The following is a 21,278-nucleotide window of genomic DNA, read 5'->3' as shown; positions in this document are numbered from 1 at the left end:
CGCATTGCAGCTTTTGAAGATGGCAAATGAATGCAGTAAAACGCTAGCTTGAGTTGGCTGAGCTTGGTTCGCTTCAGTGTCCTTTTTAAATAGAAGATGTTGTCGTAGTGTGTAGTAGAAAGGCTCTGAGTGTTGATGTGTGAGGACAGAGCAGGCGAGACACTGGAATGCTACAGGACAAGTTAGGAGCAATGGCATGTGTGACGCACACACGGTTTGTTTTAAAACACATCATTGTGGAAACAATGGGCCAATTTAGCACGGAGCCAATGGTAGACAAGACCGTTGATGAACCTCAGAGGCTGTCCAAACAAGTTTACCTGGTTTCGTTAATCACAGTCATTAATTAGGTGTGCTAGTTTCATGTGAAGAATAAATACAAACAAATGTTTAACTAGCGTTACTAAGTGCTTTACAAGGAACACAACACGCGAGTAAAAAATTTAATAAAACAATAAATGTATTTATTTTCAATCTTTAAAATGAAATTTAAAATAGTCCAACCGTCAGGAAATGAAAGCAAGAATAGAAGTTGGAGTCTCTTAAAACTCAGCATCGATTCTAACTGGGCAATATTCCTCAGATGGTAGTGGCCTTACTCTTTGTTGAGCGGTGAATGTGAAGGAGCGCACTCCAAACGATCTTCTGTTCAAAGGAATAACAACATAAACAAACAGAATATTAGCTTAACTTGTGAGGGTGGTGCTGCAGTGTAAAGCTCACGATCAGAGACACACGTTCACTAAGCGACAAACTATAGCCGCTCGCAGAGATCTGCCTTTCTAAAATAAAGTCAACACACATCAAACACTGAATTATTAAGAACCTAAATATATAGTCTATGTTAAGAACGAGAAAAGTTTTAACATGTATATCGTTTTTTGTAAACGTATGACAAATGTGCGAGGGTGATGACGTCAGAGCATCGTCCTATGTCCCGGGGCCGATCCCAATTCAACCCCCTGTCACGGTTTTACCATTTTACCCCTTTTTTACGCAACTGATGCAGTGAAGTACTGTCTCTGTGAGGCTGCACTTTGAGATGCGTGTTAGCATGCTAACTAGCACCAATCACATTGCACAGCGTAGGCTCAGTGAAAACAAATATCCCAACCTCATATTGGTGCTTGAAGTAAAGTCACCAAAGTAGGTTGATCCACTGGAAACCATGAAAGTACAAAATGTCTTGGGAATCAATCCAGGAGGCGGTTCATCCAGTGTTTACCAACGTGGAGAGTAGACCTACAGACCATCATAGACACTAAAGAGCCACTGTAGCATGAATGCATTCCAATGATCTAATTAATAGACCAACCCTCAAGAGGTTCCAAAAACATATTGAAAATAAATTCCCCGGTACTTAAGATGAAGAGGAGTGATTGCACTCAACTTCCTCTGACAAGGACTAGACAGTAGTTGCTTAAAAACATATTTGTCTAAGACTCGCTTCTGGAAGGATGGTCATTGAATAGGCCGACCCCACTGCTCAGGGAGTTGGAGAAGAGGTTCACTCAAATGTCTCCTTTGTATTGTTTATTTTGCAGAACATTGTGGCTGCATCTTCTTCATCAGTGGTGTAGACTAGCAGTGTCTCTAATCTCCGTGGTGGCCACAGTGTGTGATACTCATTAGTCACTCATCATTCTGTGTTGCCAGGCAGGATTATGTGTGCCTGATGCGTCTTATTTACAAAAAAGGAGGTTAACACAACGCCGTTCGGCTCTTAATCTTCTTAATCACCTCTCGCTTGGTTTCTCGGCCACTCGGAACCAAGTAGCCAGATCAGGGAATCATAGCAGATTTCACTGTCCTGCTGGGAGCTAATCCTCACGCCTTCCAGAGACAGGGATTAACCAGTGCTGCCTCTAAAAGGGGAGCGGGGGCTGGGCCAGACAGTGCAGTGTATATCACAGACGTGGAGACAATTAAGAGACTACGACAAAATGATCAGTTCATTTTATAGTTCTATTAATAGGTACTTGTTTGAGTAAAATACCATTTCACTATTCCAAATTATTTAGTGAATTTATTTGTGAAAAAACTGAAAACATTTAAGAATACCTAAACCGAGCTTTATGAAGTGGTTTGAGATTGTCCAAAGTGTCTATATCTATTCTACCTTCTCTATAACTGGTTGCGAAGTAGTGTACAAGTTGTGACACCACTTGTGCCAAAGCGCTTAACCTAGCATGTTTTGTCAGCGCAATCCAACACAGGCCCTATATTACATACTTAGATTACAAGTTGGAGGAAGTCTGTGTTGTGTGACCTACAGTAGCCTGAGTTTTTCTCCCATAAGTGGCTTTTGAGCCCTAAATTATAATCTTCAGCACTGTCACAAGTTCTATAACATGTCTGGACATGGACATATATTCTTAAATCGCCCTTCTCTTTCTACATGAAGAGGCTTTCTTTTAAAGGGGCCCTATAATGCTAATTTAAAGGTTCATATTTGTATTTTGTTCCTCGACTATGACATGTTTCCGTGCTTTAATGTTCAACAAACTCTTTATTTTTCTCATTCTGCCTCTGCAGCACCTCTTTTCACCCTCTGTCTGAAACCAGAGCCCAGTCTGCTCTGATTGGCTAGCTGGCCTGATATGTTGTGATTAGTCAACAGCTTAGAGATGTCCCGCCCCCTAGCCCTTCATGTTCACTGTGTTGGAGCGCTAGCCAATAGAAGAGCGAGTGTTATATAGTGATGTCACTGTTACAGATGTAAATAGAGGAGTTCAATGGAGGCGTTTCAGGCAGGGGGGGGGGGGGGCGAGTGGGAGAGAGACTCCCTCTAGCATAATAGGGCCTCTTTAGCAAACATTGTGGTTATGGCTGAAGCCTCTCAGTACTCGAAGGACACACTTCTATATGTACTCTGTGATATTGTATGTTTCTGTTAGTTCTAGTACCAGTGTGTGGGCACTCAAAGTATTTTGACTGTAGGCTTGTTTCTATGTGGCAGGCAGTTCCCTTTTTGCTCTGACCTTCCTAGCAAGTTTCCCTGTGGCGTGGCGTGTCTCCCCGTCTTTGTTCTGTAAACTGAATTATTTACAGAGATGCTGAAAGCGGGATGAATAATTAAGACTTGTCTGAGTAAAGAAGAGTTCAACTGTTCTCTGATCAAGTACAATGAGGTGTTTGGTTTCAATGAAAAAATAACAATTACACAAGTAGGAATTGATGAAACTTGAGTTAAGGATAAAACCAGTCATAGGCCAACATTTTTTATGTAACACAACTCCCATGTCCAAGCCGACAGTGAATGTATCTTGTTTCAGGTTCTGAGTGTGTATCGGAGCCTGATCTCTCTTGTCTGAGCCACAGAGCTCCATGATCCGCTCTGTTGCTCTGGCTCACATGTTCCTTCGTTACCATGATCACACTTCATTTGAGTTATTTCCACATTAACTTATTCCATATCTCTGATTACCCGCCAGCTATCTTTAGAGAATCAAAAACAAAATAAAAAATATGACAACTTGCATATTTTGAAACAAAGGGGACAGTACAGGTTATGGTTAGGGTTAGGGTTGAAAGTACACATAACATGTGTTACACACGTTAAGTCTTGTAATCGTCATGACACATTAAGTGGGCCGATCAAAACTAAAAAGCCTTCGGAAAAAACTGCAAACAGGCTAAATGAACAAAAGGACAGGAAATTACAATTCAGTCAGAGCATCAAATGCATTTTAATCCGCTGCTAAAAATAGTCCTCATCAAATGTCCTCCCTTTTGAGTAATACTTCCTCTTGTTTGAGTAACACTTTTTAAAAAGAACAGTGTCTCGCTGCTTCAGGAAATTACTAAGGCTTTTTAAAAAGTAAAACTATTAATGTTTGACTTGTTGTTAAAGATGTCTATCTGCAGTAACAGATTGCGTAAATTAAAAAAGTACAGCGAGATTAGAGGAGATATATCAGATTTGCGTCCTATTTAGTTAAAAACAGTTCTTTGTTTTTGTATTGGCAATAAGCTAATGAGGCCAATGTGTTGATGGTTAGTAGGGTTAATGGTAAGTTCTCCATTTGGGAAAAAGGTAGTAGATTGGTGCTCAGAATTGGCAGATGCCATGACTTGAGGGATCAGAGAAAAACTCTGGACGGCCTTTTCTCCACCCGGAAGTATAGTACATATTTGTTAAATCAAGACCACATTTCCCATAAACCTTAGGGAAACTTATTTCCTCTTCTTGCCCCCTTTCAGAAGGTGATGACCAGTCTGGTGGTGCAGTAGCACAGTGCTGACTGCGGCTCACTGTAAACGGCTCTGTCAGCATTCTCCTTTCTCTCCACGCTGAGCACAGTGACTCAGCTGTACTGTCAAAGCACCTGGCTGTTTCCATGGTAACGCACCGCTGCTTTGTGCTCTGCTTCACCTGTTAGCAGTGTGATTTGGGGCAAACTTTCAATTCAAACGGATCATAATAAGAAGGTGATTTTTGTACGAGATGTGTATGCGTGAAAAAGTTGGTCAGTGCACATGTGCTTTCAATGTATTTGTATAAGACCGACATATGCTACAATACAATGAAAGCATACATGGAAATGTCCCTTCGTGCAATATGGGACCTTCCAGTCTTTTTTTCTGAATGGAAATACTTTATTTATTCTGGGGGAAATTGGGTTTCCAGACAGTTGCTCCATTTTAGAAATAAAAAAAACCCAATACATTCGTAGAAACATAAGAAATTAAAAAGTAATGTTGAATAAAAGATAAAAGCGCATAGAATAAATAAATAAAGATGGACGAGTAGTATCACTTCATGAAAGGGTCTATTTAACTCTGAGTGACATAACATCGATAGATTTACAATAAAGACTTCAGATCGCAAATAATAATAACAAGTCGGAAACTCTGTCAGTGCTGAGATCAATGCCATCTGTTATGACACCAAACGCCTTTGCTAAGTTTATGGAACGCCTTTGGATGACAGGGAGTTCCTCTTCTCCCTGGGATAATTACAGGCCTGTCCGTAGGCCGCAAATATTACAAATACTAGGATACAGCAGGCACTGACACACTGACTCCGTTCATCTTATCAGCGCAAGGTCTGCAGCTCAGAGACACTCTAATAAGCAGTGTAATGCCTTGTATGTTGTTCAACAAGTGGCATGACAGATTACCCAATATACAGATACATGTGTTTGTGTCTGCTGAGTCAACTGGAGACAAGGTGCTACCCTCGGCTGTGGCGGGAACCAGCAGGATTTTATTATCCAAAAACATGTGACTTTAATCTATACGATTGTCTGACATCTTACAGAACAAGATACAAATAGTTGTAGTATTGCTAAGGGGTATCATGCGCCACCCAAGACATTTTCAGATTTTGCACATCTTTGGGAAAAGTCATTCAGAAAAAGTCTGGATATGATGTTCGTTTGTTCAAGGGGGGGGAGGCTTTTTGTTTGACTTTAAGATGTATTTTTGTTGATCTGAACTTAGCTTAAAGCTCTGTGAACTGTTGACTTTTAGAACCGGACTCAATATTATATATTGTCGCATATAACGAGATATGGTTTCATTTGTTTATGAGTGTGGAAAATACCTACTTTATGGTAGTTGTATTGCAATGTTTAAAAGGGTTTGTGTGATGTTTACAGGGTATTCTGACACAAGTACCCCTTTTAGGGTTTGACCAGAATCTGACTATTAAAATGGTTTGACCCGACCTGACTAGCACCCAAGCAACTCAAATTGCTAAAGTGAATGCTTAGCACATAGGGGGCGTTATCACCTTCCCTTATACACTAAATTAATCAACATTGGGTAAGGCAGTGCTGGGACTGGATACATTGGTAAAGTGTTCCTTAACTTGATAGACAATGTTTCCATGATACTTAATGTTTAATATAAAATATGCCAACCGATGGACTGTCCACTCCAAGTAGGGAATGAGTCCTTACCCCAAGTGAAGGAGTTCAAGTATCTCGGGGTCTTGTTCTCGAGTGAGGGAACAATGGAGCGTGAGATGGGCCGGAGAATCGGAGCAGCGGGAGCGGTACTGCAGTCGCTTTACCGCACCGTTGTGACGAAAAGGGAGCTGAGCCAGAAGGCAAAGCTCTCTGTCTACCGGGCCATTTTCGTTCCTACCCTCACCTATGGCCATGAAGGATGGGTCCTGACCGAAAGAACGAGATCGCGAGCGGCCGAGATGGGTTTTCTCCGCAGGGCGGCTAGTGTCTCCCTTAGGGATAAGGTGAGAAGTTCAGTCCGCGAGGGACTCGGAGTTGAACCGCTCCTCCTTCGCGTCGAAAGGAGCCAGTTGAGGTGGTTCGGGCACCTAGTTAGGATGCCACCTGGGCGCCTCCCTAGGGAGGTGTTCCAGGCACGTCCAGCTGGGAAGAGACCAAGGAGTAGACCTAGGACCAGACGGAGGGATTATATCTCTTCGCTGGCCTGGGAGCGCCTTGGGATCCCCCAGTCAGAGCTGGTTGATGTGGCCAGGGAAAGGAAAGCAGTGTTTCCCCTACCATTGTCTTGGAGGGGCTTCTGCACCCCGCTAACGTAACCCCGCACCCCCCCTGAAATTCAAGCTGTTTAAAAAAAAAAAAATGATATATATCTTTTTTTATATATTTTTTTTATATATATATATTTAGCACCAAATTGCAACTAATCTATATCTACTGTCACTTTTCACATTGAACATGTGCTCTTTTATTAAATAAACTAAACACTTTCATTTTAAGTTGTGAGTTTAGTGTTTTTGACCCTAACGGCCCGTCCACACTACAGCTTCAAAAAAAGCTTGGAGCTGGGCGTGTCTGAAGCTCGACCAACAACCAATCACATGAATCTCCCGCTCCTGACACACAAGCAGCGGTTTGATTGGCTAGTGCTTGTACTGGCATATGATTTGATTGGCTGACGCTTCCACCGAAAGCTTCAGAAGCTGCAAAAGTTGAACATTGCTCAACTTTTGCAGCCTGAAACGCCAGGAAAGCTCCGCTCTGCTTCCCACATTGCAGTTCGGCAAAAAGTGACATCACCCCATTCAAAGTGAATGGGCATATACGCTTTGGAAACCGTTTTTGAAGCTGTAGTGTGGACGGGCCGTTAGAAACACCAATGCATTAATCAATAACAATAGTCCACAGCTCCTCTCTCTGCTCCAGAGGATTACAAAAAAATATAAAGCCAATGAACTGCTTTGTTTACAGCACATATGGTTTCTTTTGTTCGTATCCAATACAACTTCAAACATACATGCATGTTAATGTTTCTTACGCAATCACTCCCTCAGCACATATAGACCCTTAGCTTAAAGGCCACACTTCAGCACATGTCCACTGCTGTCCAGTTTCCGACTGATCAAACAGGGCACTGAATAGGCGGGTGTTTTATCTACTACTCCTCAGCTGACCTAAGCCCTAGGGCTACCGTCAGCCAGTGTCAGTGTATGTGCCAGGCTCATTGTTCATTTTATCCTGTAACTGCTGTGTGTCCGTGTTCATGACTGTAAGCTCTCATATGGCATTGTAGTTATTGACTTATTGTAAGAGTATGGAGACAGATTGCTGTTTCTGCTGTGCTCTCACCAAACCCGAATCACTCGTCACCTTTGATTTGCATCTGTCGACTTGTTTATTCAAATAGTAGAATGCCCCTAAATGCAACAACGTTAATGGTCCAACACACGCTCCAGTATCTTATCTTTTAAAATGTTTAATTTGTTAGCTGCTTATGTTGTTACAAATAGAGTATGTTTTTCTTTTGAGATTTGTTGTGTGATTCTTCTTGATGACAGTTTTTGGGACTCTAGGGACAGCAATGACGAGATCCAGCCAAAGATACTCTAATCACATCGCTGTTCCTTCACGGATGCTTTATACTAGGGTGGTGCAGGAATAAGTCCTAACAGCCGGAAATGAGTAAGCATTTTCGGTTCTCTTGTCTCAAAGTCAAATTAATTTCAACTTAAGGCCAGAAATAAGATTTGTATTCAACACAAGCTTAAAGGATTTTCAAACACAAATAAAATACATCACTAAATACCTTCCCAACGAGTGAATGTCTGAAGCTTCCATGTGTCATAAAAACACATAACAAGAGGCTAAATGAGACTTCTAAACGTCACCACGCAAAACAACAGTCTGACTTTAGCGTAGTGATGGTAATGTGTAGCCATGCGGCGGTTGTCTCCAGCCGAAGGTTAGCTTCTCTTTCTGCCAATTGTATTTACACTTCAACCATAAATCTATAAAAAGTGTAAGTATCATTAACGTGTGTTTTCCAAAGATCTTTGCCAAAGCATTTCTGCAATATCCAATACAAAATATCCCGTTTTATTTTTTGGCAATGGACCCCTTGCGGGCACTCGGGTACTCTTTGACTTACAGCATGGACTGACCATTCCAATTGGGTTAAGGCGTTCCATTAACAGGATTGAATGACATCAGAAAAGCACTGTCACACTTATCGCTCTCATTAAGGCTAAGTTAGTTATGGTTGTGTGGAAGAAACCACTAGGATACGTGAAGAGGAGTTTGAAAGCAACACCAGAACAATTCTCGAGGATCCATTATGAAACTCAATGTGTCCAGAAGCTGCGGCCTGATGGCTCCTGACATGCATTGTCCCCAATCATGTCGAGTCAATATTGCACATGCTTTCAGCCCCTCTTATGTCACTGAGGCTTTTAGTCCATGGTTTGCATCCAAATATCACTACCTCTATTTGTTTTTTGAAGCGCTTGTCCGTTGACCTAGCACGTGAGGGGAGAGGAGCTGGATTGTAAGAGCTGTGTAAAAAGCATCGTCCATGTTTTGTCCTGCCCACACATTCCACAGAGATTACTGCAGCCAGACAGAATTAACATGCCAAAGAGGAAAATAGACATGACTGTGAAGCTGTTAAGTCTGTGTCGTGAGATTAGAGTGTTTCTTGTTCAACGTCCTTATCGGGTGGTCCTCAACAAGGCCTTCATCCAGCCTCACGGATTGCCTGCTATTGTGTGTGTCTTTGGTACACCTTTTCTTGCCTGTCTGCTATGTTGTTCAACTTTGTGTAGCTCTTTGGCTCCGTGTAACTGGCCCCCTGTGGATTTTGTTTGCTGAAGTTAGCAGAACTAGCTTCTTGTCTAAAACTTCTTTTTGTGTCTGTATATAGAGTCCTTACCAGTGTTTCCCACAGATCTGTAATATACTTGGGTGGTAGCGGGGACGTGCCTTTCGGACGTGCAACAACATTAACCTTTCTGTTGGTCGCTTGTTAGCAGACCCTTCACACGATGGCAGAGCGAACAGGTACATGCAGGGCCCATAGTGATGGCACTATAGTTTAAATCTACTACCCACAAGTAAACATATAGACATGGGTTACTATTTAAAAAAAATATTGTAAATGTAGTTAGGAACCTATCCATGTGATTTTTAGTGGGGGTGGACCTCAAATCCTCTCGGGGGGGGGGGGGGGGTCCAGGGGCATGCTCCAGGGGCATGCTCCCCCGTTAAGATTTTTTATTTATATTTGGAGTTAAATGCATCAATCTGGTGCATTTTGAGGGGCAAATAAAGAGACTAGATCTATGGAAACACCTATATGAAACAAAACTGTATACATTTCAATAATCATAAAATCATGGCCATAACCGATAACATCCCATTTCATGAAAAAACACTGAGACTTGTTTATTTATGGTACATTTATAGTTGTGAGTGTGTCTGTGCTCCTGAATCAGCCTCTCCCCCCTCCCTCCTCTCCCCCTCTCCTGTCTCCCTCCTCTCCCCCTGCTCCTCTTTGAGACAGCAGCAAAGACTAGTTTTAGCTCTCAACAAGTTTTAAAAGTTTATCTTACCTTTTTTAACCTAGTTAACATTTTTTATATTTATTCATGCATATTTTACGAATCACTCCCCCCTCAAATGGAAATATGTGTTTACATAAATGGTGACCAAACCGTTTGAGACCCACTGAGAACTTGGACTAAATTAACTATCTAAACACTCAGAGTCCTTTACCTCACCTGAGCTGAGCTTATCCCGAGCTTGAATGACACACAGAGACCAATCAAGGGCTTTGATTTATGATCTGTATGACAGTGGCCATGTCGGCAGGCCACATCATGTAGACAGCCAGTCACCCTGTGTGAGGCAGGCCACTTAACAGGCCAGGCTATCGGGAAACCCCCCGGTCCTGCTGATGGCCAGTCCGGGACTGGGTACAGGAGGCGTAGAGCGAGGGATCATTGTCCACAAGTTAATCGATCGCAGATGGCGTCGTGGTCACAGACGGAAAAAAAAAAAGAGAAAAAGTTTATAAAAAAGAAAACAAAAACTAAATGGGTCGCGAAATATACTAGGGCAGCCGTTAATATACCTGGGCGGCCCGCCCAAGTAAAGTCTGTGTGAGAAACCCTGCTTACTACACCATGTCAAAGGTTTCAAGTGTTTATAGCTAAGGAAGTTCCACCAATGAGTGATTTACCCCTCTGAACCTCTCAGATTTTTTAATTTTAGTAATTGTTTTTAGACATAATGGATGTGATACTCTTACTAGTGTTTTACAAGAAAATGTTGGTATATATATCTATCCCCAGAACCTCTCTCAAACCATATAGGGTTGTGATTCATATCTTCATTCACCATCACTGACCATACTTGTTCTGACAGGTACAGAACTGAACATAGAGGCGTGCAGCCCTGGTAATAGACCACTAATATGCTGAACTATATTTGACAGGGTTAGTGTCTACTTTGATTTAGCTCAGAGTTTGATGTTGAAGTGAGCTGTGGCATTCCACAGAGTCAGCATTCCACAGAGTCAGCACACCCATCCTCGACCGACATGCTTGGACAGATTCCAGTGTTGTGGGTAAGGCCTGGAAATGTCAAACATTAGAATCATGACACAACATTCCTCCCTTGCAGCGTTTCCGCCAGGGGGGCGTCTTGCCGTCATTTGACGCCCTTATTCAGCTCAGAACGCCCTGAACTCGAGCCGAGGGCGTCCAAAAAAATAAATAATTAGAGAGAAGATCGAGAGTTTTTATCGCTTGAAATGACAAAAAGGAAAAAGGACATCCCTCTGTTGGAGGGGCAAAGGGGTCTGGTGGGATTATTTTCGCTGCCAGCAAAGCGTGTTCCTGAGACGGAAAGTGTACTGCTGGAGAGCCTTGACGGGGGGTGCTAGTGGAGCACGCGCGTGAACGGCGAGCGCCGGCGAGCGCCGGCGAAACTGAAGCTCCTATTTTTATTTATTTCCAAATGAATTCCCATCACTAATACGTAAAGAGATAGTATCTATAAGGGACAGCTCAATTCAAAATGCAAGTCACGTGACAAGACGTGATGTCACACACCCCCCCCCCCCTGGGTGGACGCCCTCTCAGCCCTGGTCTGGCGGAAACACTGCTCCCTTGGTATTTATGCTGTGATCCTGCGGGGGCAGAATCCCCTGACCAGAGGCTGATAAACTGATCATGACAGGAAATAAGAAGATGACTGACATGTACATTGGCATTGGGATATATATTTTTTAAATCCTCTGGAGCAGAGAGTGGAGCTGTGGATTATTGTCATTGATTAATGCATCTGTTTCTTCGGGTGAAAAACACTAAACTCACAACTTAAAATGAAAGCGTTTAGTTTATTTAATAAGAGAGCACATGTTCAATGTGAAAAGTGACCGTAGATATTAGGGATGTAATGATATATCGCGATGTCGCGGTAGATAAATGTCTCAATACCGTCGTGAGACTGACAAAATAAACCGCGATTGAATTTTTTCTAACATATTTCTGTTGTAGAACAAAACATGAACATCTTTCAAGTTTGTGTTTACCACAGATCTTATTTCGGAAATGTAACCAGAACTCATAACAAAGAAAAGCCCATTGACTCTCAGGCGACAACCTGGAAATGCTCAAATGCTAACTCATTGACCGGTTCATTCTCATTCTTGCACCACTCTATTGTTCTCGGTGCAAGTGATGCAAATATTAAGCCTGCCAGGGCTTTATTCCTGGTGTTCGTATCGTTTGCTTTTATCTCAAGGCGACAAGAGTAATACTGAGTTTCAATCTCTGTGAACTGTTTGTGTGCGATTCATCTCCACAATGTGATTGTTGCGTAGTAGCAGTCGTGTGTGTTCTGGCACCATACTCGTATAAATTCATCTACATATTAGCATCACATGTGCACATGTACAGACAGATACATCATGCACCCCGTCTGACCTACATCTGCCATCCCGCACGCACGCACACGCACGCACACGCACGCACGCACAGTCTGCTTCCCCCTTTGGATTTTCTAGTACACACGGGATGTTTCTCAATATCGAGTACGCTTGCTTGGTAGCACATGTCTTCTGAGTCACTTGCTTCAGAAGTGAGGCAAGAATACTTCCTGGCATTCGGAAAACGAAGAGTGGAACAGGCGAGCAAGTGTGCTTCATATGAGAGGCCCGCCTTAAATGGAGCGCGTCGATTCCGCTAAAGATTTGGGGGAAATGGTCCGTGCGCAAAGCATTGTGGGGATTTTAAGACCGCGGAGTCTACACATGTGCAGCCTCGAAATTCCTCGTTACGAAGTACGCCGGGCTCGGTAGATTTCCAAGTATGCTGGACATTGGAACAGTCCTTCGGCGGCACTCGATGACGTAGTATGCTTGAAATAGTGGCTCTGGAGCAGCTTTACTCGACATTGAGAAACACCCACGGTCTTTGATTTCACCCTAAACAGGCTTATAGCAGGGTGGATTATTTTTCCTATAAGAACTAGATCAAGGGTTAAGGGAGGACAGTATTAGAAATGCTCTTTTATATATGTTCACTAGAGAGCTGCACACAAATAAAGATGGTTTCATGTTGGTTAAAAGGTCAAGCCACTTCTAAGTCCAGTCTTGAATGTTGTAATACTTGTGCCAATCTAATACCAGAGTTTGGGCACGGCTTTTCTTTCAGATTTTCTGTTGATACCTGCAATATTAATGCCCACTTAAATACATGCTATAGCCACATGAAGTGTGGAGAGAGTGCAGAGCTATGTTTAATGCATGGTACAGTACGATATAAACCCATCAAAATGAATCGTCTTGCACGAGTCTGTTTCTGGTGTCCTTAACTATTTCAGCTATGTTGCCTTTATCTGGCTGTTCTATTGTTGTCCTTCTTTTAATTATTCTAAATAGTTTCATATTCTATAGGAACTCTAACATTATGATTACATTAATTTGGATACCTTGTATTAATGTACAATTATCATCCTTTGGCTATTTAATGGATCATATTTAAAGACATTAGACACAACATTAGATAACACCCTGATGATAGAAACCTCTGGTGAAAAGCCTAGTTAAACTGTGATTAGTTAAACTGTAATCAACAAACTGCAACTACTCACCGTAAAGATTGTATATATTGTATGTATATATGTGTTCATTTGGTCTTTAAAGGAACAGTCCAACATTTTGGGGCCTCTTACACAGACGGATACGTCGTGAAGTCTGTATCAGTTTCATCTGACAGTATTCAGTATAGAGGGTTGGAAGTTCTTGACATGTTTAGTCTAGTTCAGGACAAAAGCTACAGAAAGAATGAAACTGCTTCTCTGGCTCTGTCAAAAGTGGAATAAAAGCCTCACTATAGTTTAAAATCAGTTTTATTTAATTTGTTAATGATGTTAGGGATTACAAGCAGCGAGCCGGTCATTATAGCGAAAATAACCCAGACACAGAGATCAGGACTTTTGAATCTCCCTGAAGGGTCATTTGACGCAACATATTGATTTAAACATTATTTTATTGGTTTAAAAATGATCCCATTGCTTACGCTAAGACAACATATAACCATTCTGCTGCCTACCACGGGCTGGAACTGCTGCGACGGCAACCTAAGAACTGATAGAGGTTTTCTTTTTTACGTAACTGTCCAAGTTTGTTCACATTTTCTTTTCCATTACCCAGCCTTTAGACACCGTCAGTGTGTTTACTTCTTGTGTGTCTGTCTTCTTCTGGGATTTCTCTGTCCTCTAGCTCAGTCTGTCTTTTATCCACTAACTTCTGTTGTGGTTTTTTTCTCTTTTACTTTTCTTCACTGGGAACAGTTTTACCATAATCAATCCAACGGAAAATCTAATGTGTTGTTCTCTCTTTTTGGGGATTGATATTACTGCACATCATCCCAGAGCGTCCTTAGCAACCGTCTAATATCGCAAAAGAGCAGGCCGCAGGATGTCCAAATTCACCATTCAGAATCAAGTAGTGTAATCAGTCTGTTTATCATGCGTCAAAACATAGAAGTAAAACCAATATGTATTTTTTGAAACTATTTAAAAACGTTGAGGGTGTGTCTGCACTCACAACAGTATTCAGAGTGGGGTTGCCAGTTTTGAAATGTGACCTACCCTGTAGCTAACCAAAACGTCTGTCTGAAATTTGAATAGATTTGTCTTTGTGCAACCGGCTGCTGGCGACGATGATGATGATGAATCGCACTGAAGACCTTAATCTAATCAGTGTGTCCTTCACCAACGTGTCCAATCCTGTCAAATCTGTCCCTGCTAGAGAAATGATTGAATGGATTGTGGTACTTTGTGTGTGTGTGTGTGTGTGTGTGTGTGTGTGTGGGACTTTGGCATTAGCACTGTCACCATCTGCTGAGCTCCTGAGAGCAGAGACCATTCGAATACATTGGAGTACTTTCTCCTGGGTGAATTAGCGGAATGTCACATGCTATTGAAGAAACTGTTACTTTAGAGCCTAAAGCCGCAGAATGGATGATGAGGACTGTGTGTCCATACTATTTTAAAATGAGCTGTGGACATAAATATATATATATATATATATCTGTGTGCAGGAAGCGATGCATTGAAAGTGTATTAAGTACTCTCAGTTTGACTATTATAAAACTGTCGCTTTAGTCCAATCATCAGACTTGACATCTTTATATGTTTAAAACATACCCAGCAGGCATTGATCTGCATAAGTACAGCCTGTTGTGTTCCTCTCAGCTGCTGCTCTACACATGACACACTTCCTGTCCATTCATAACACTCATAGTGACTTTTGAACAGTGTTACATCACTGCATTTCTGTCCTCGCCCTTTTTACCTCACCCTCTTCTCCATAGCCACGCGCGCACACACACACACACACACACGCACGCACGCACGCACGCACGCGCGCACACACGCACACATACACACTCAGCATGACTAAAACTATCAATCATTTTGTTTGTACTTTATCCATCTTGCTGTGCTGTTCCCTCCCTACAATATCATGGCAGCCTCTGGTAAATAAAGAAGGCTTTGTGTGGCTGCTGGATTTCTAAAGCGTGTAGAGCTTCTTCTGATACTCTGGCTCCACCTTGTGTTACAAAAGCGGAGGTGATGGTTCAAATCGGCTACCTGGGGATATGTCTACTGATGTGGTTACATACAGTTGGCTCATGTCAGTGTGCCAAAGTATTTGGTTTGCTTTAGCAGTGACAGATGAAGAAAAATCACTGTAAGTAAAAACATCTCAAGTCAGAGCTGTAGTATTAATATATCCTATAAGTACATTATTTTTCCTTTGGTGTTAACTTTTCAATATTTAACCAAAAACACTGCCTTTGACCTCAACCTTCATTTAATTTGTATTATTTAGCATGCTGTTTCATGTACAGCAGACGATATCTGTCCTGACACCAACATGTATCAATCAATCAATCAATCAATCAATCAATCAATCAATCAATCAATCAATCAATCAATCAATCAATCAATCAATCAATCAATCAATGTTTATATATCTAGCCAATATCACAAATGTTACATTTGTCTCAGTGGACTTCACAGTTTGTACAGAATACTTGACACCCTCTGTCCTTAGACCCTCACATCGTACAAGGAAAAACTTCCAAAAAAACCACAGTTTAAAGGGAAAAATGGGAGAAACCTCAGGGAGAGCAACAGATGAGGGATCCCTCTCCCAGGACGGACAGACGTGCAATAGATGCCGTGTGTAAATCTAAAAGATAATACATTTACAACATAGGTAGACCAAATATTTGGAAATGCATGTGTCGATAATAAGAAGATGAATCCATGAGGATGTCAACAATCCTGTGGGAGCCATCAGGGAAGTAGTATGATGAGTCAGGCAGGACCTCAGTGACAGGTTCAGCCACGACTCGAAATACAGGACTCAGATCAGGACTCAGGACTCAGGATCAGCCATGACTCCGGATCCCAGCGTATATAGACACCAAAAAGAAATTTGGGGGAAGCTGGGTTATTCGGAACATGAGAGTACACAGGTACAGACAGAGAGAAGGAAGAAGTAAGATGTCCCCCGACAGTCTTAAGCCTATAGCAGCAAAACTAGGGGCTGAATCTAATCAGCCCTAACTATAAGCTTTATCAAAAAGGAAGGTCTTAAGCGCACTCTTAAAAACGGATAGGGCGTCTGCCGCCCGAACACAAACTGGAAGCTGATCCCACAAATGTGGAGTTTGATAAGAAAAGGCTCTGGCTCCCATTGTACTTTTAGAGACTCTAGGAACAACCAACAACCCTGCATTCTTGGAACGCAATGCCCTAGTAGGACAGTAGGGTATAATGAGTTCTTTAAGGTAAGATGGCGCCTGCCCATTAAGGGCTTTGTAGGCGAGAAGAAGAATTTAAATTCTATCCTGTGTTCTATAGGGAGCCAGTGTAAGGCAGCCAGAACGGGAGTAATGTGGTCCCTTTCCGAACTCTTAGTTATTACAACGAGCCGCAGGCATTTTGAATCAGCTGAAGCGACTTGACTGACTTCTTGGTACTCCCTGATAATAGGAGTTACAATATATCCAGCCTTGAAGTAGCAAATGCATGGACTAGTTTTCTCTGCATCGTTTTGGAGGCAAGATATGCCTGATTTTTGCAATGTTACTTAGATGAAAAAAGGCGGGGTCCTTGAGATTGATTTTATGTGGGCATTTATTTAGATGATTGGTTTTCATCAGGCTTGATTGATAAATATAGTTGAGTATCATCCGGATAACAATGACAATTTACAGAGTGATTTCCTTATAATATTGCCTAACTGAAGCCTATATAATGTGAACAAAATAAGTCCAAGCACTGAGCCCTGTGGCACTCCATGGCTAACTTTGGTTTGCGTGGAAGATTCATCGTTTGACCCGTTACAACTGAGAGCGTTCAGATAGATCGGACCTAAACCAGCCTAAAGCAGTTCCCTTTATGCCAACTAAGTGCTCTAGTCTTTGCAATAGGATGTCATGGTCGATAGTATCAGTGCACACTAGTTGTTTATGACTCTGTAATACAACTTCACTCCCATGAGCCCACACTGTTAACAACAAAGGATACAACTCCTTGCAATGAGCATCTTCTAGCCTTACTTGTAAAACAACCATTTTAGCCATAGAGTTGTAATGGAATTAGCCCCAAACATTAGTTAGCATTTTACCACATCTGGTTCCTTTGTCCCAAAGTCGCTTTCCTTTCAGCATGTTTTTGGTTATATGCCTGTAAGTAGGTTGATAAGATGTTCACGTATTTGTTTTACAACATGAAAATATGTCAGTTAATACTGTGTGAATGTCCAAAGCTTCTTTGTGTTTTTAAAACAGCAATCGCTTACAAGTGACTTAATGTGACTACTAAATTACATCATCAACATTTATGTAACATAAACAGCAACATATCATATTGCGTGCAATAACTCTAAAATCCAATAGCAAAATGCTATTGGCTTTTTGTCTAGGGAGCCGGGTCGGTTTACAAAAACACATTATCACTCACCACTCTTTTAAATACCCTTTATACAGATCAGTCCTGCTAATGAAGCTGATAGCCTGAAGCCAGCTAACAGAGCTTTTATGTTCATGGAAAGGTTTTCATTCACAGTAGTAGTTATATTTTCGGTCGCAGCTGTTTTCCATTCATTGCCAGCAGTGTTCCACTTTGCTTCTGCTTATCTCTGCACTGCAAGCTCTACATAACACCTATTCCTCTCTGCTGCACAGAACAGTTTCAAACAGGAAGACAATGCAACACATTGGAGTGTAGACATGAAGAATGTGACAGTCCTGTGTGTCTACTGAAACAGATGGTAGAAACAGAAGAGACAGAGATCGATAATATAAGGAAAGGTAAAGAAGATATAAGGGTAGTTGGATTTGCTGCAGGTACTGAACGTGGGATTAAACTGTGAAATGATGATTGGACAAAGTATAAAGGTAACGTGATTGGACGGAGCATCATAACTCTAGTTTCTGCAGATATTCAGGAAGCTGCAAACCTGTAGGGTTTTTCATAACTCCTCATGTGTCGTTAATGTGAACGACGAGCAGCAGCTCGAACCACAACATCCATGTGTCTTTAGATATCCAGCTAGGCTGTTAAACATGTGACTGACAGAGATTCAGATATTTTTTTAGTGGGCTGTTGGTTTAAACAAGACGTTTGAAACGGCACCACATTGGGGTTGGAGAGCTTGTCATGAATTTGGTTCCGGACTTTCATTTTAACCCTTGGATGATCAGTAATCCTCTAATGTGATCATCAGTTTAAAATGTTCGACTGGTTAGTGACTCACTACAAGACTACTACCAACATTCATCAGCCTCGTACATTTCTGTTAGTGCTACCTAGCTAAAGTTAGCTAAGTTAGTTATACACTTAACTATTATGGTTATACGTGGAACCTGCTAAACATCAGTATTTTAGCATTGTCACTGTGAGCATTCAAGCATACTGATGTTAGCCTGGCTCGATATCATTTGACTCACTATAATCCCACAAATGTAATTGCTGTAGGATTTATGTTGTCCCTGCTTATTCAATGTAAACAGACTTGACTGCACAACTAGCTGTAGCTAGTTTGCAACATACGACTTTCCTTTTTTGGGGTTTTTACTACTGGAAATGTTTGTTAGTCAAATAATACTCCCTGGGTTAATTGTTTGGGTTATTTTCCCCTAAGTGTACCAAATTAGTAGCAGTTGTTTTGTGACTGTGCAGATATTAGTCTTAGCTAGTTAGCAAAATAAACCATTCTGTTACTCCTTTGACAATTTATTGCATTCTAAATATACTTCCCTGATTAATTATTTTGTTTGTATATACGTAAGTATACCCAGAAATCCCATCTTTTTTTAAAGCTTAACATCCAATTTACTGATTACAAATGATCTGTAGTTAATTAGCAACATACACATTTCTCTTGTGTTTTGATGGCAACTACTTTTGATTTTTTTTATTGAGAAACCCCTCCCCAGATGAGTTATTTGGATATTTTGCCCGTAGTAATGTTTACTTTCAGCTCCACATCAATACAAGATGATTAGCGATTAGATTAGGCACCTCTAATCCCCTGAACATACCATGATGTCAACTTTCAAGTCCTTTTATTTCAGCGTTGCTGACCTACAGCATTAGCAATTATACCCAGTGTGTTCTCAATTACATTAACAGACCCTGAGCTGCGTTTTCCTCGACATGGATACACACACAGAAACACACGTGCACACACAGAAGCAGCTGAGATGATAGCAACTGTTTGGTTGTTGATTGGTCTGTGAGGTTGTGGGGGTTCATGGCAGACACGTCCAGGCTGGAGAGCAGAGGCTCCTATTTTTACCCCTGCTCAACACCCTCGTATCACAACAGCTGTCCCCACAGCTCTTGTCAGTCCGCTGTCAGGAATAGCCGGCCTATCAGAGTCTTCTCCTCGGCTCTGCTTCTTTCACTTTCCGCTCTTCACACGGATCTCCTCCACTTTGACCAGCTTTTGATTCGATCGGTGACTTGGTGGGAACTATTTTGATACAGAAGCTGTGGAATTACTTCACTAACAGGTAGAACAATGTGTGATCTTTGGTGGACATAGGTCTTTTTGTGTGGGCCCTCGAGGTCCCACAGCCGGTGGGCTCTATTTATAGACTAAGCTAGCTGAGGGGGGCAGTTTAAGTGGTTTTCCAACTGAAACAAGCACTTAACAATTATAGCTTTTGTGCTATGTGACAGTCTCCCTTTTTCTACTCGGATGTTAGTCAATAAGAGGGGTTCTAATCTGAACATAGAAGTGTGAGAAATGTCAGTTTGGCTGGTTTGAAGAAGTTGACATGCTCAGTGAGCTCATGTGCCGACGTATGAACTCCTGGGAAATGAAGTTTAGATTTAGTGGACTCTTATGTTGTGGTTTTTTACAGCAAATGTTTTACTTATTGTGTCATATGTTGTGGTGTTCTGATAAGGTCAATATTGTATGTGACTTTGACTATGACGTGTAAAGTGTTAGGGTATGTTTACTTTTAGACCAACTTATTCACACTCCCTTTATAAACTCATAGGGTCAGGTGAAATTCGGGGATATTTTGTATGGACCAAATTCTATCATGTTGATTCTGTATTATAATGTTGTACCACTGTTGACTAGTATGCTTCCGAGCTGGACAGGTTTGGTTGCATGCAATGCCACAGTTCTTTGTTTTAAACATTTAACATGATATATTGGACATACATCTTCCATATTTGAATGGTATGACATTAACGCTGTTGTCTCTATTCCAATGAAATGCAAAATTCTCCTGTGTAAATAAAGTACAACTAGATCACATGAGGTCCACAGGTAATACCAGACCAGTGCTAAAAAAACTAGAAAACATTCTTTGTATATGATTGCAAGTATGTTTTAATAACAATTGTATCCAATACAAATTGTAAACCCAGGACTTTATTTAGAATAAATGTCTGCTGCTAAGAGTTTTTAGGTTTATGATTAACTTAGATTTGATTCTGTGAATGACCATAACATGTTTCTTCTGGAAATGGGTGTATCATTTAGTCTGTAAAGGATGTTTTGTTTAAAGTTGATAATGTATGACATTCATTAGTAGTCTTATAGAGTACCTTCAAATTCAAGCAAATTCGTTGATTAGTTAGAAAACAAGAGTTGGGCAAGTTCTTACAGACATTGAAACGATCAAAACAAATGCAATTCAGAAATATTGTTTGAATTGTGCTTGACTTGATATCATAGAGAAACAATACCCTAGTGGGCTCTTATATTTGGTGCCTAATTTGACTAGTTTTATCAAGGCTTACTCATCTTAGTAGGGTATAGAAAATAGATATTTGTGATGTATGACTTCAGCCAGGCCTATGTGCGTTTCCTCTTCTTTTTTTTACAGCGTTATCCGGCCCACATCGCTACTTTAACACTGTCTGATCCAAAAATAAAGCTGTTAGTCAGTGTTCTAATTCAGTGACCAGATCACTGATAAAAGTCACTGACTCACTGCAGGCCAGACCTGAACACTATCCCATACAGTGAAGGGC

The 21,278-nt window shown here is 41.3% G+C and overlaps 1 protein-coding gene across 5 annotated transcripts in view; it reads left to right on the top strand.

The window, feature by feature from the left end:
- Positions 1 to 21,278, top strand: part of myo18ab (myosin XVIIIA b) — a 130,880-nt gene that overhangs the window by 12,552 nt on the left and 97,050 nt on the right. The window contains exon 1 of one of the 5 annotated variants that reach the window (XM_071205322.1): positions 17,990 to 18,175. The exons of the other annotated variants lie outside the window; for them this stretch is intronic. Coding sequence (XP_071061423.1) covers positions 18,152 to 18,175 — 24 coding nt within the window. The 5' untranslated portion in view covers positions 17,990 to 18,151. Of the gene's footprint in view, positions 1 to 17,989; positions 18,176 to 21,278 lie in introns of those variants that run through there. 5 annotated transcript variants of the gene reach the window in all.

Source organism: Pseudochaenichthys georgianus, chromosome 13 (genome assembly GCF_902827115.2).
Source record: "Pseudochaenichthys georgianus chromosome 13, fPseGeo1.2, whole genome shotgun sequence".
NCBI classification, from domain to species: Eukaryota; Metazoa; Chordata; class Actinopteri; order Perciformes; family Channichthyidae; genus Pseudochaenichthys; species Pseudochaenichthys georgianus.
Note: the sequence above shows the minus strand (reverse complement) of the source record. Positions and strands in the feature narration are given on the sequence as shown.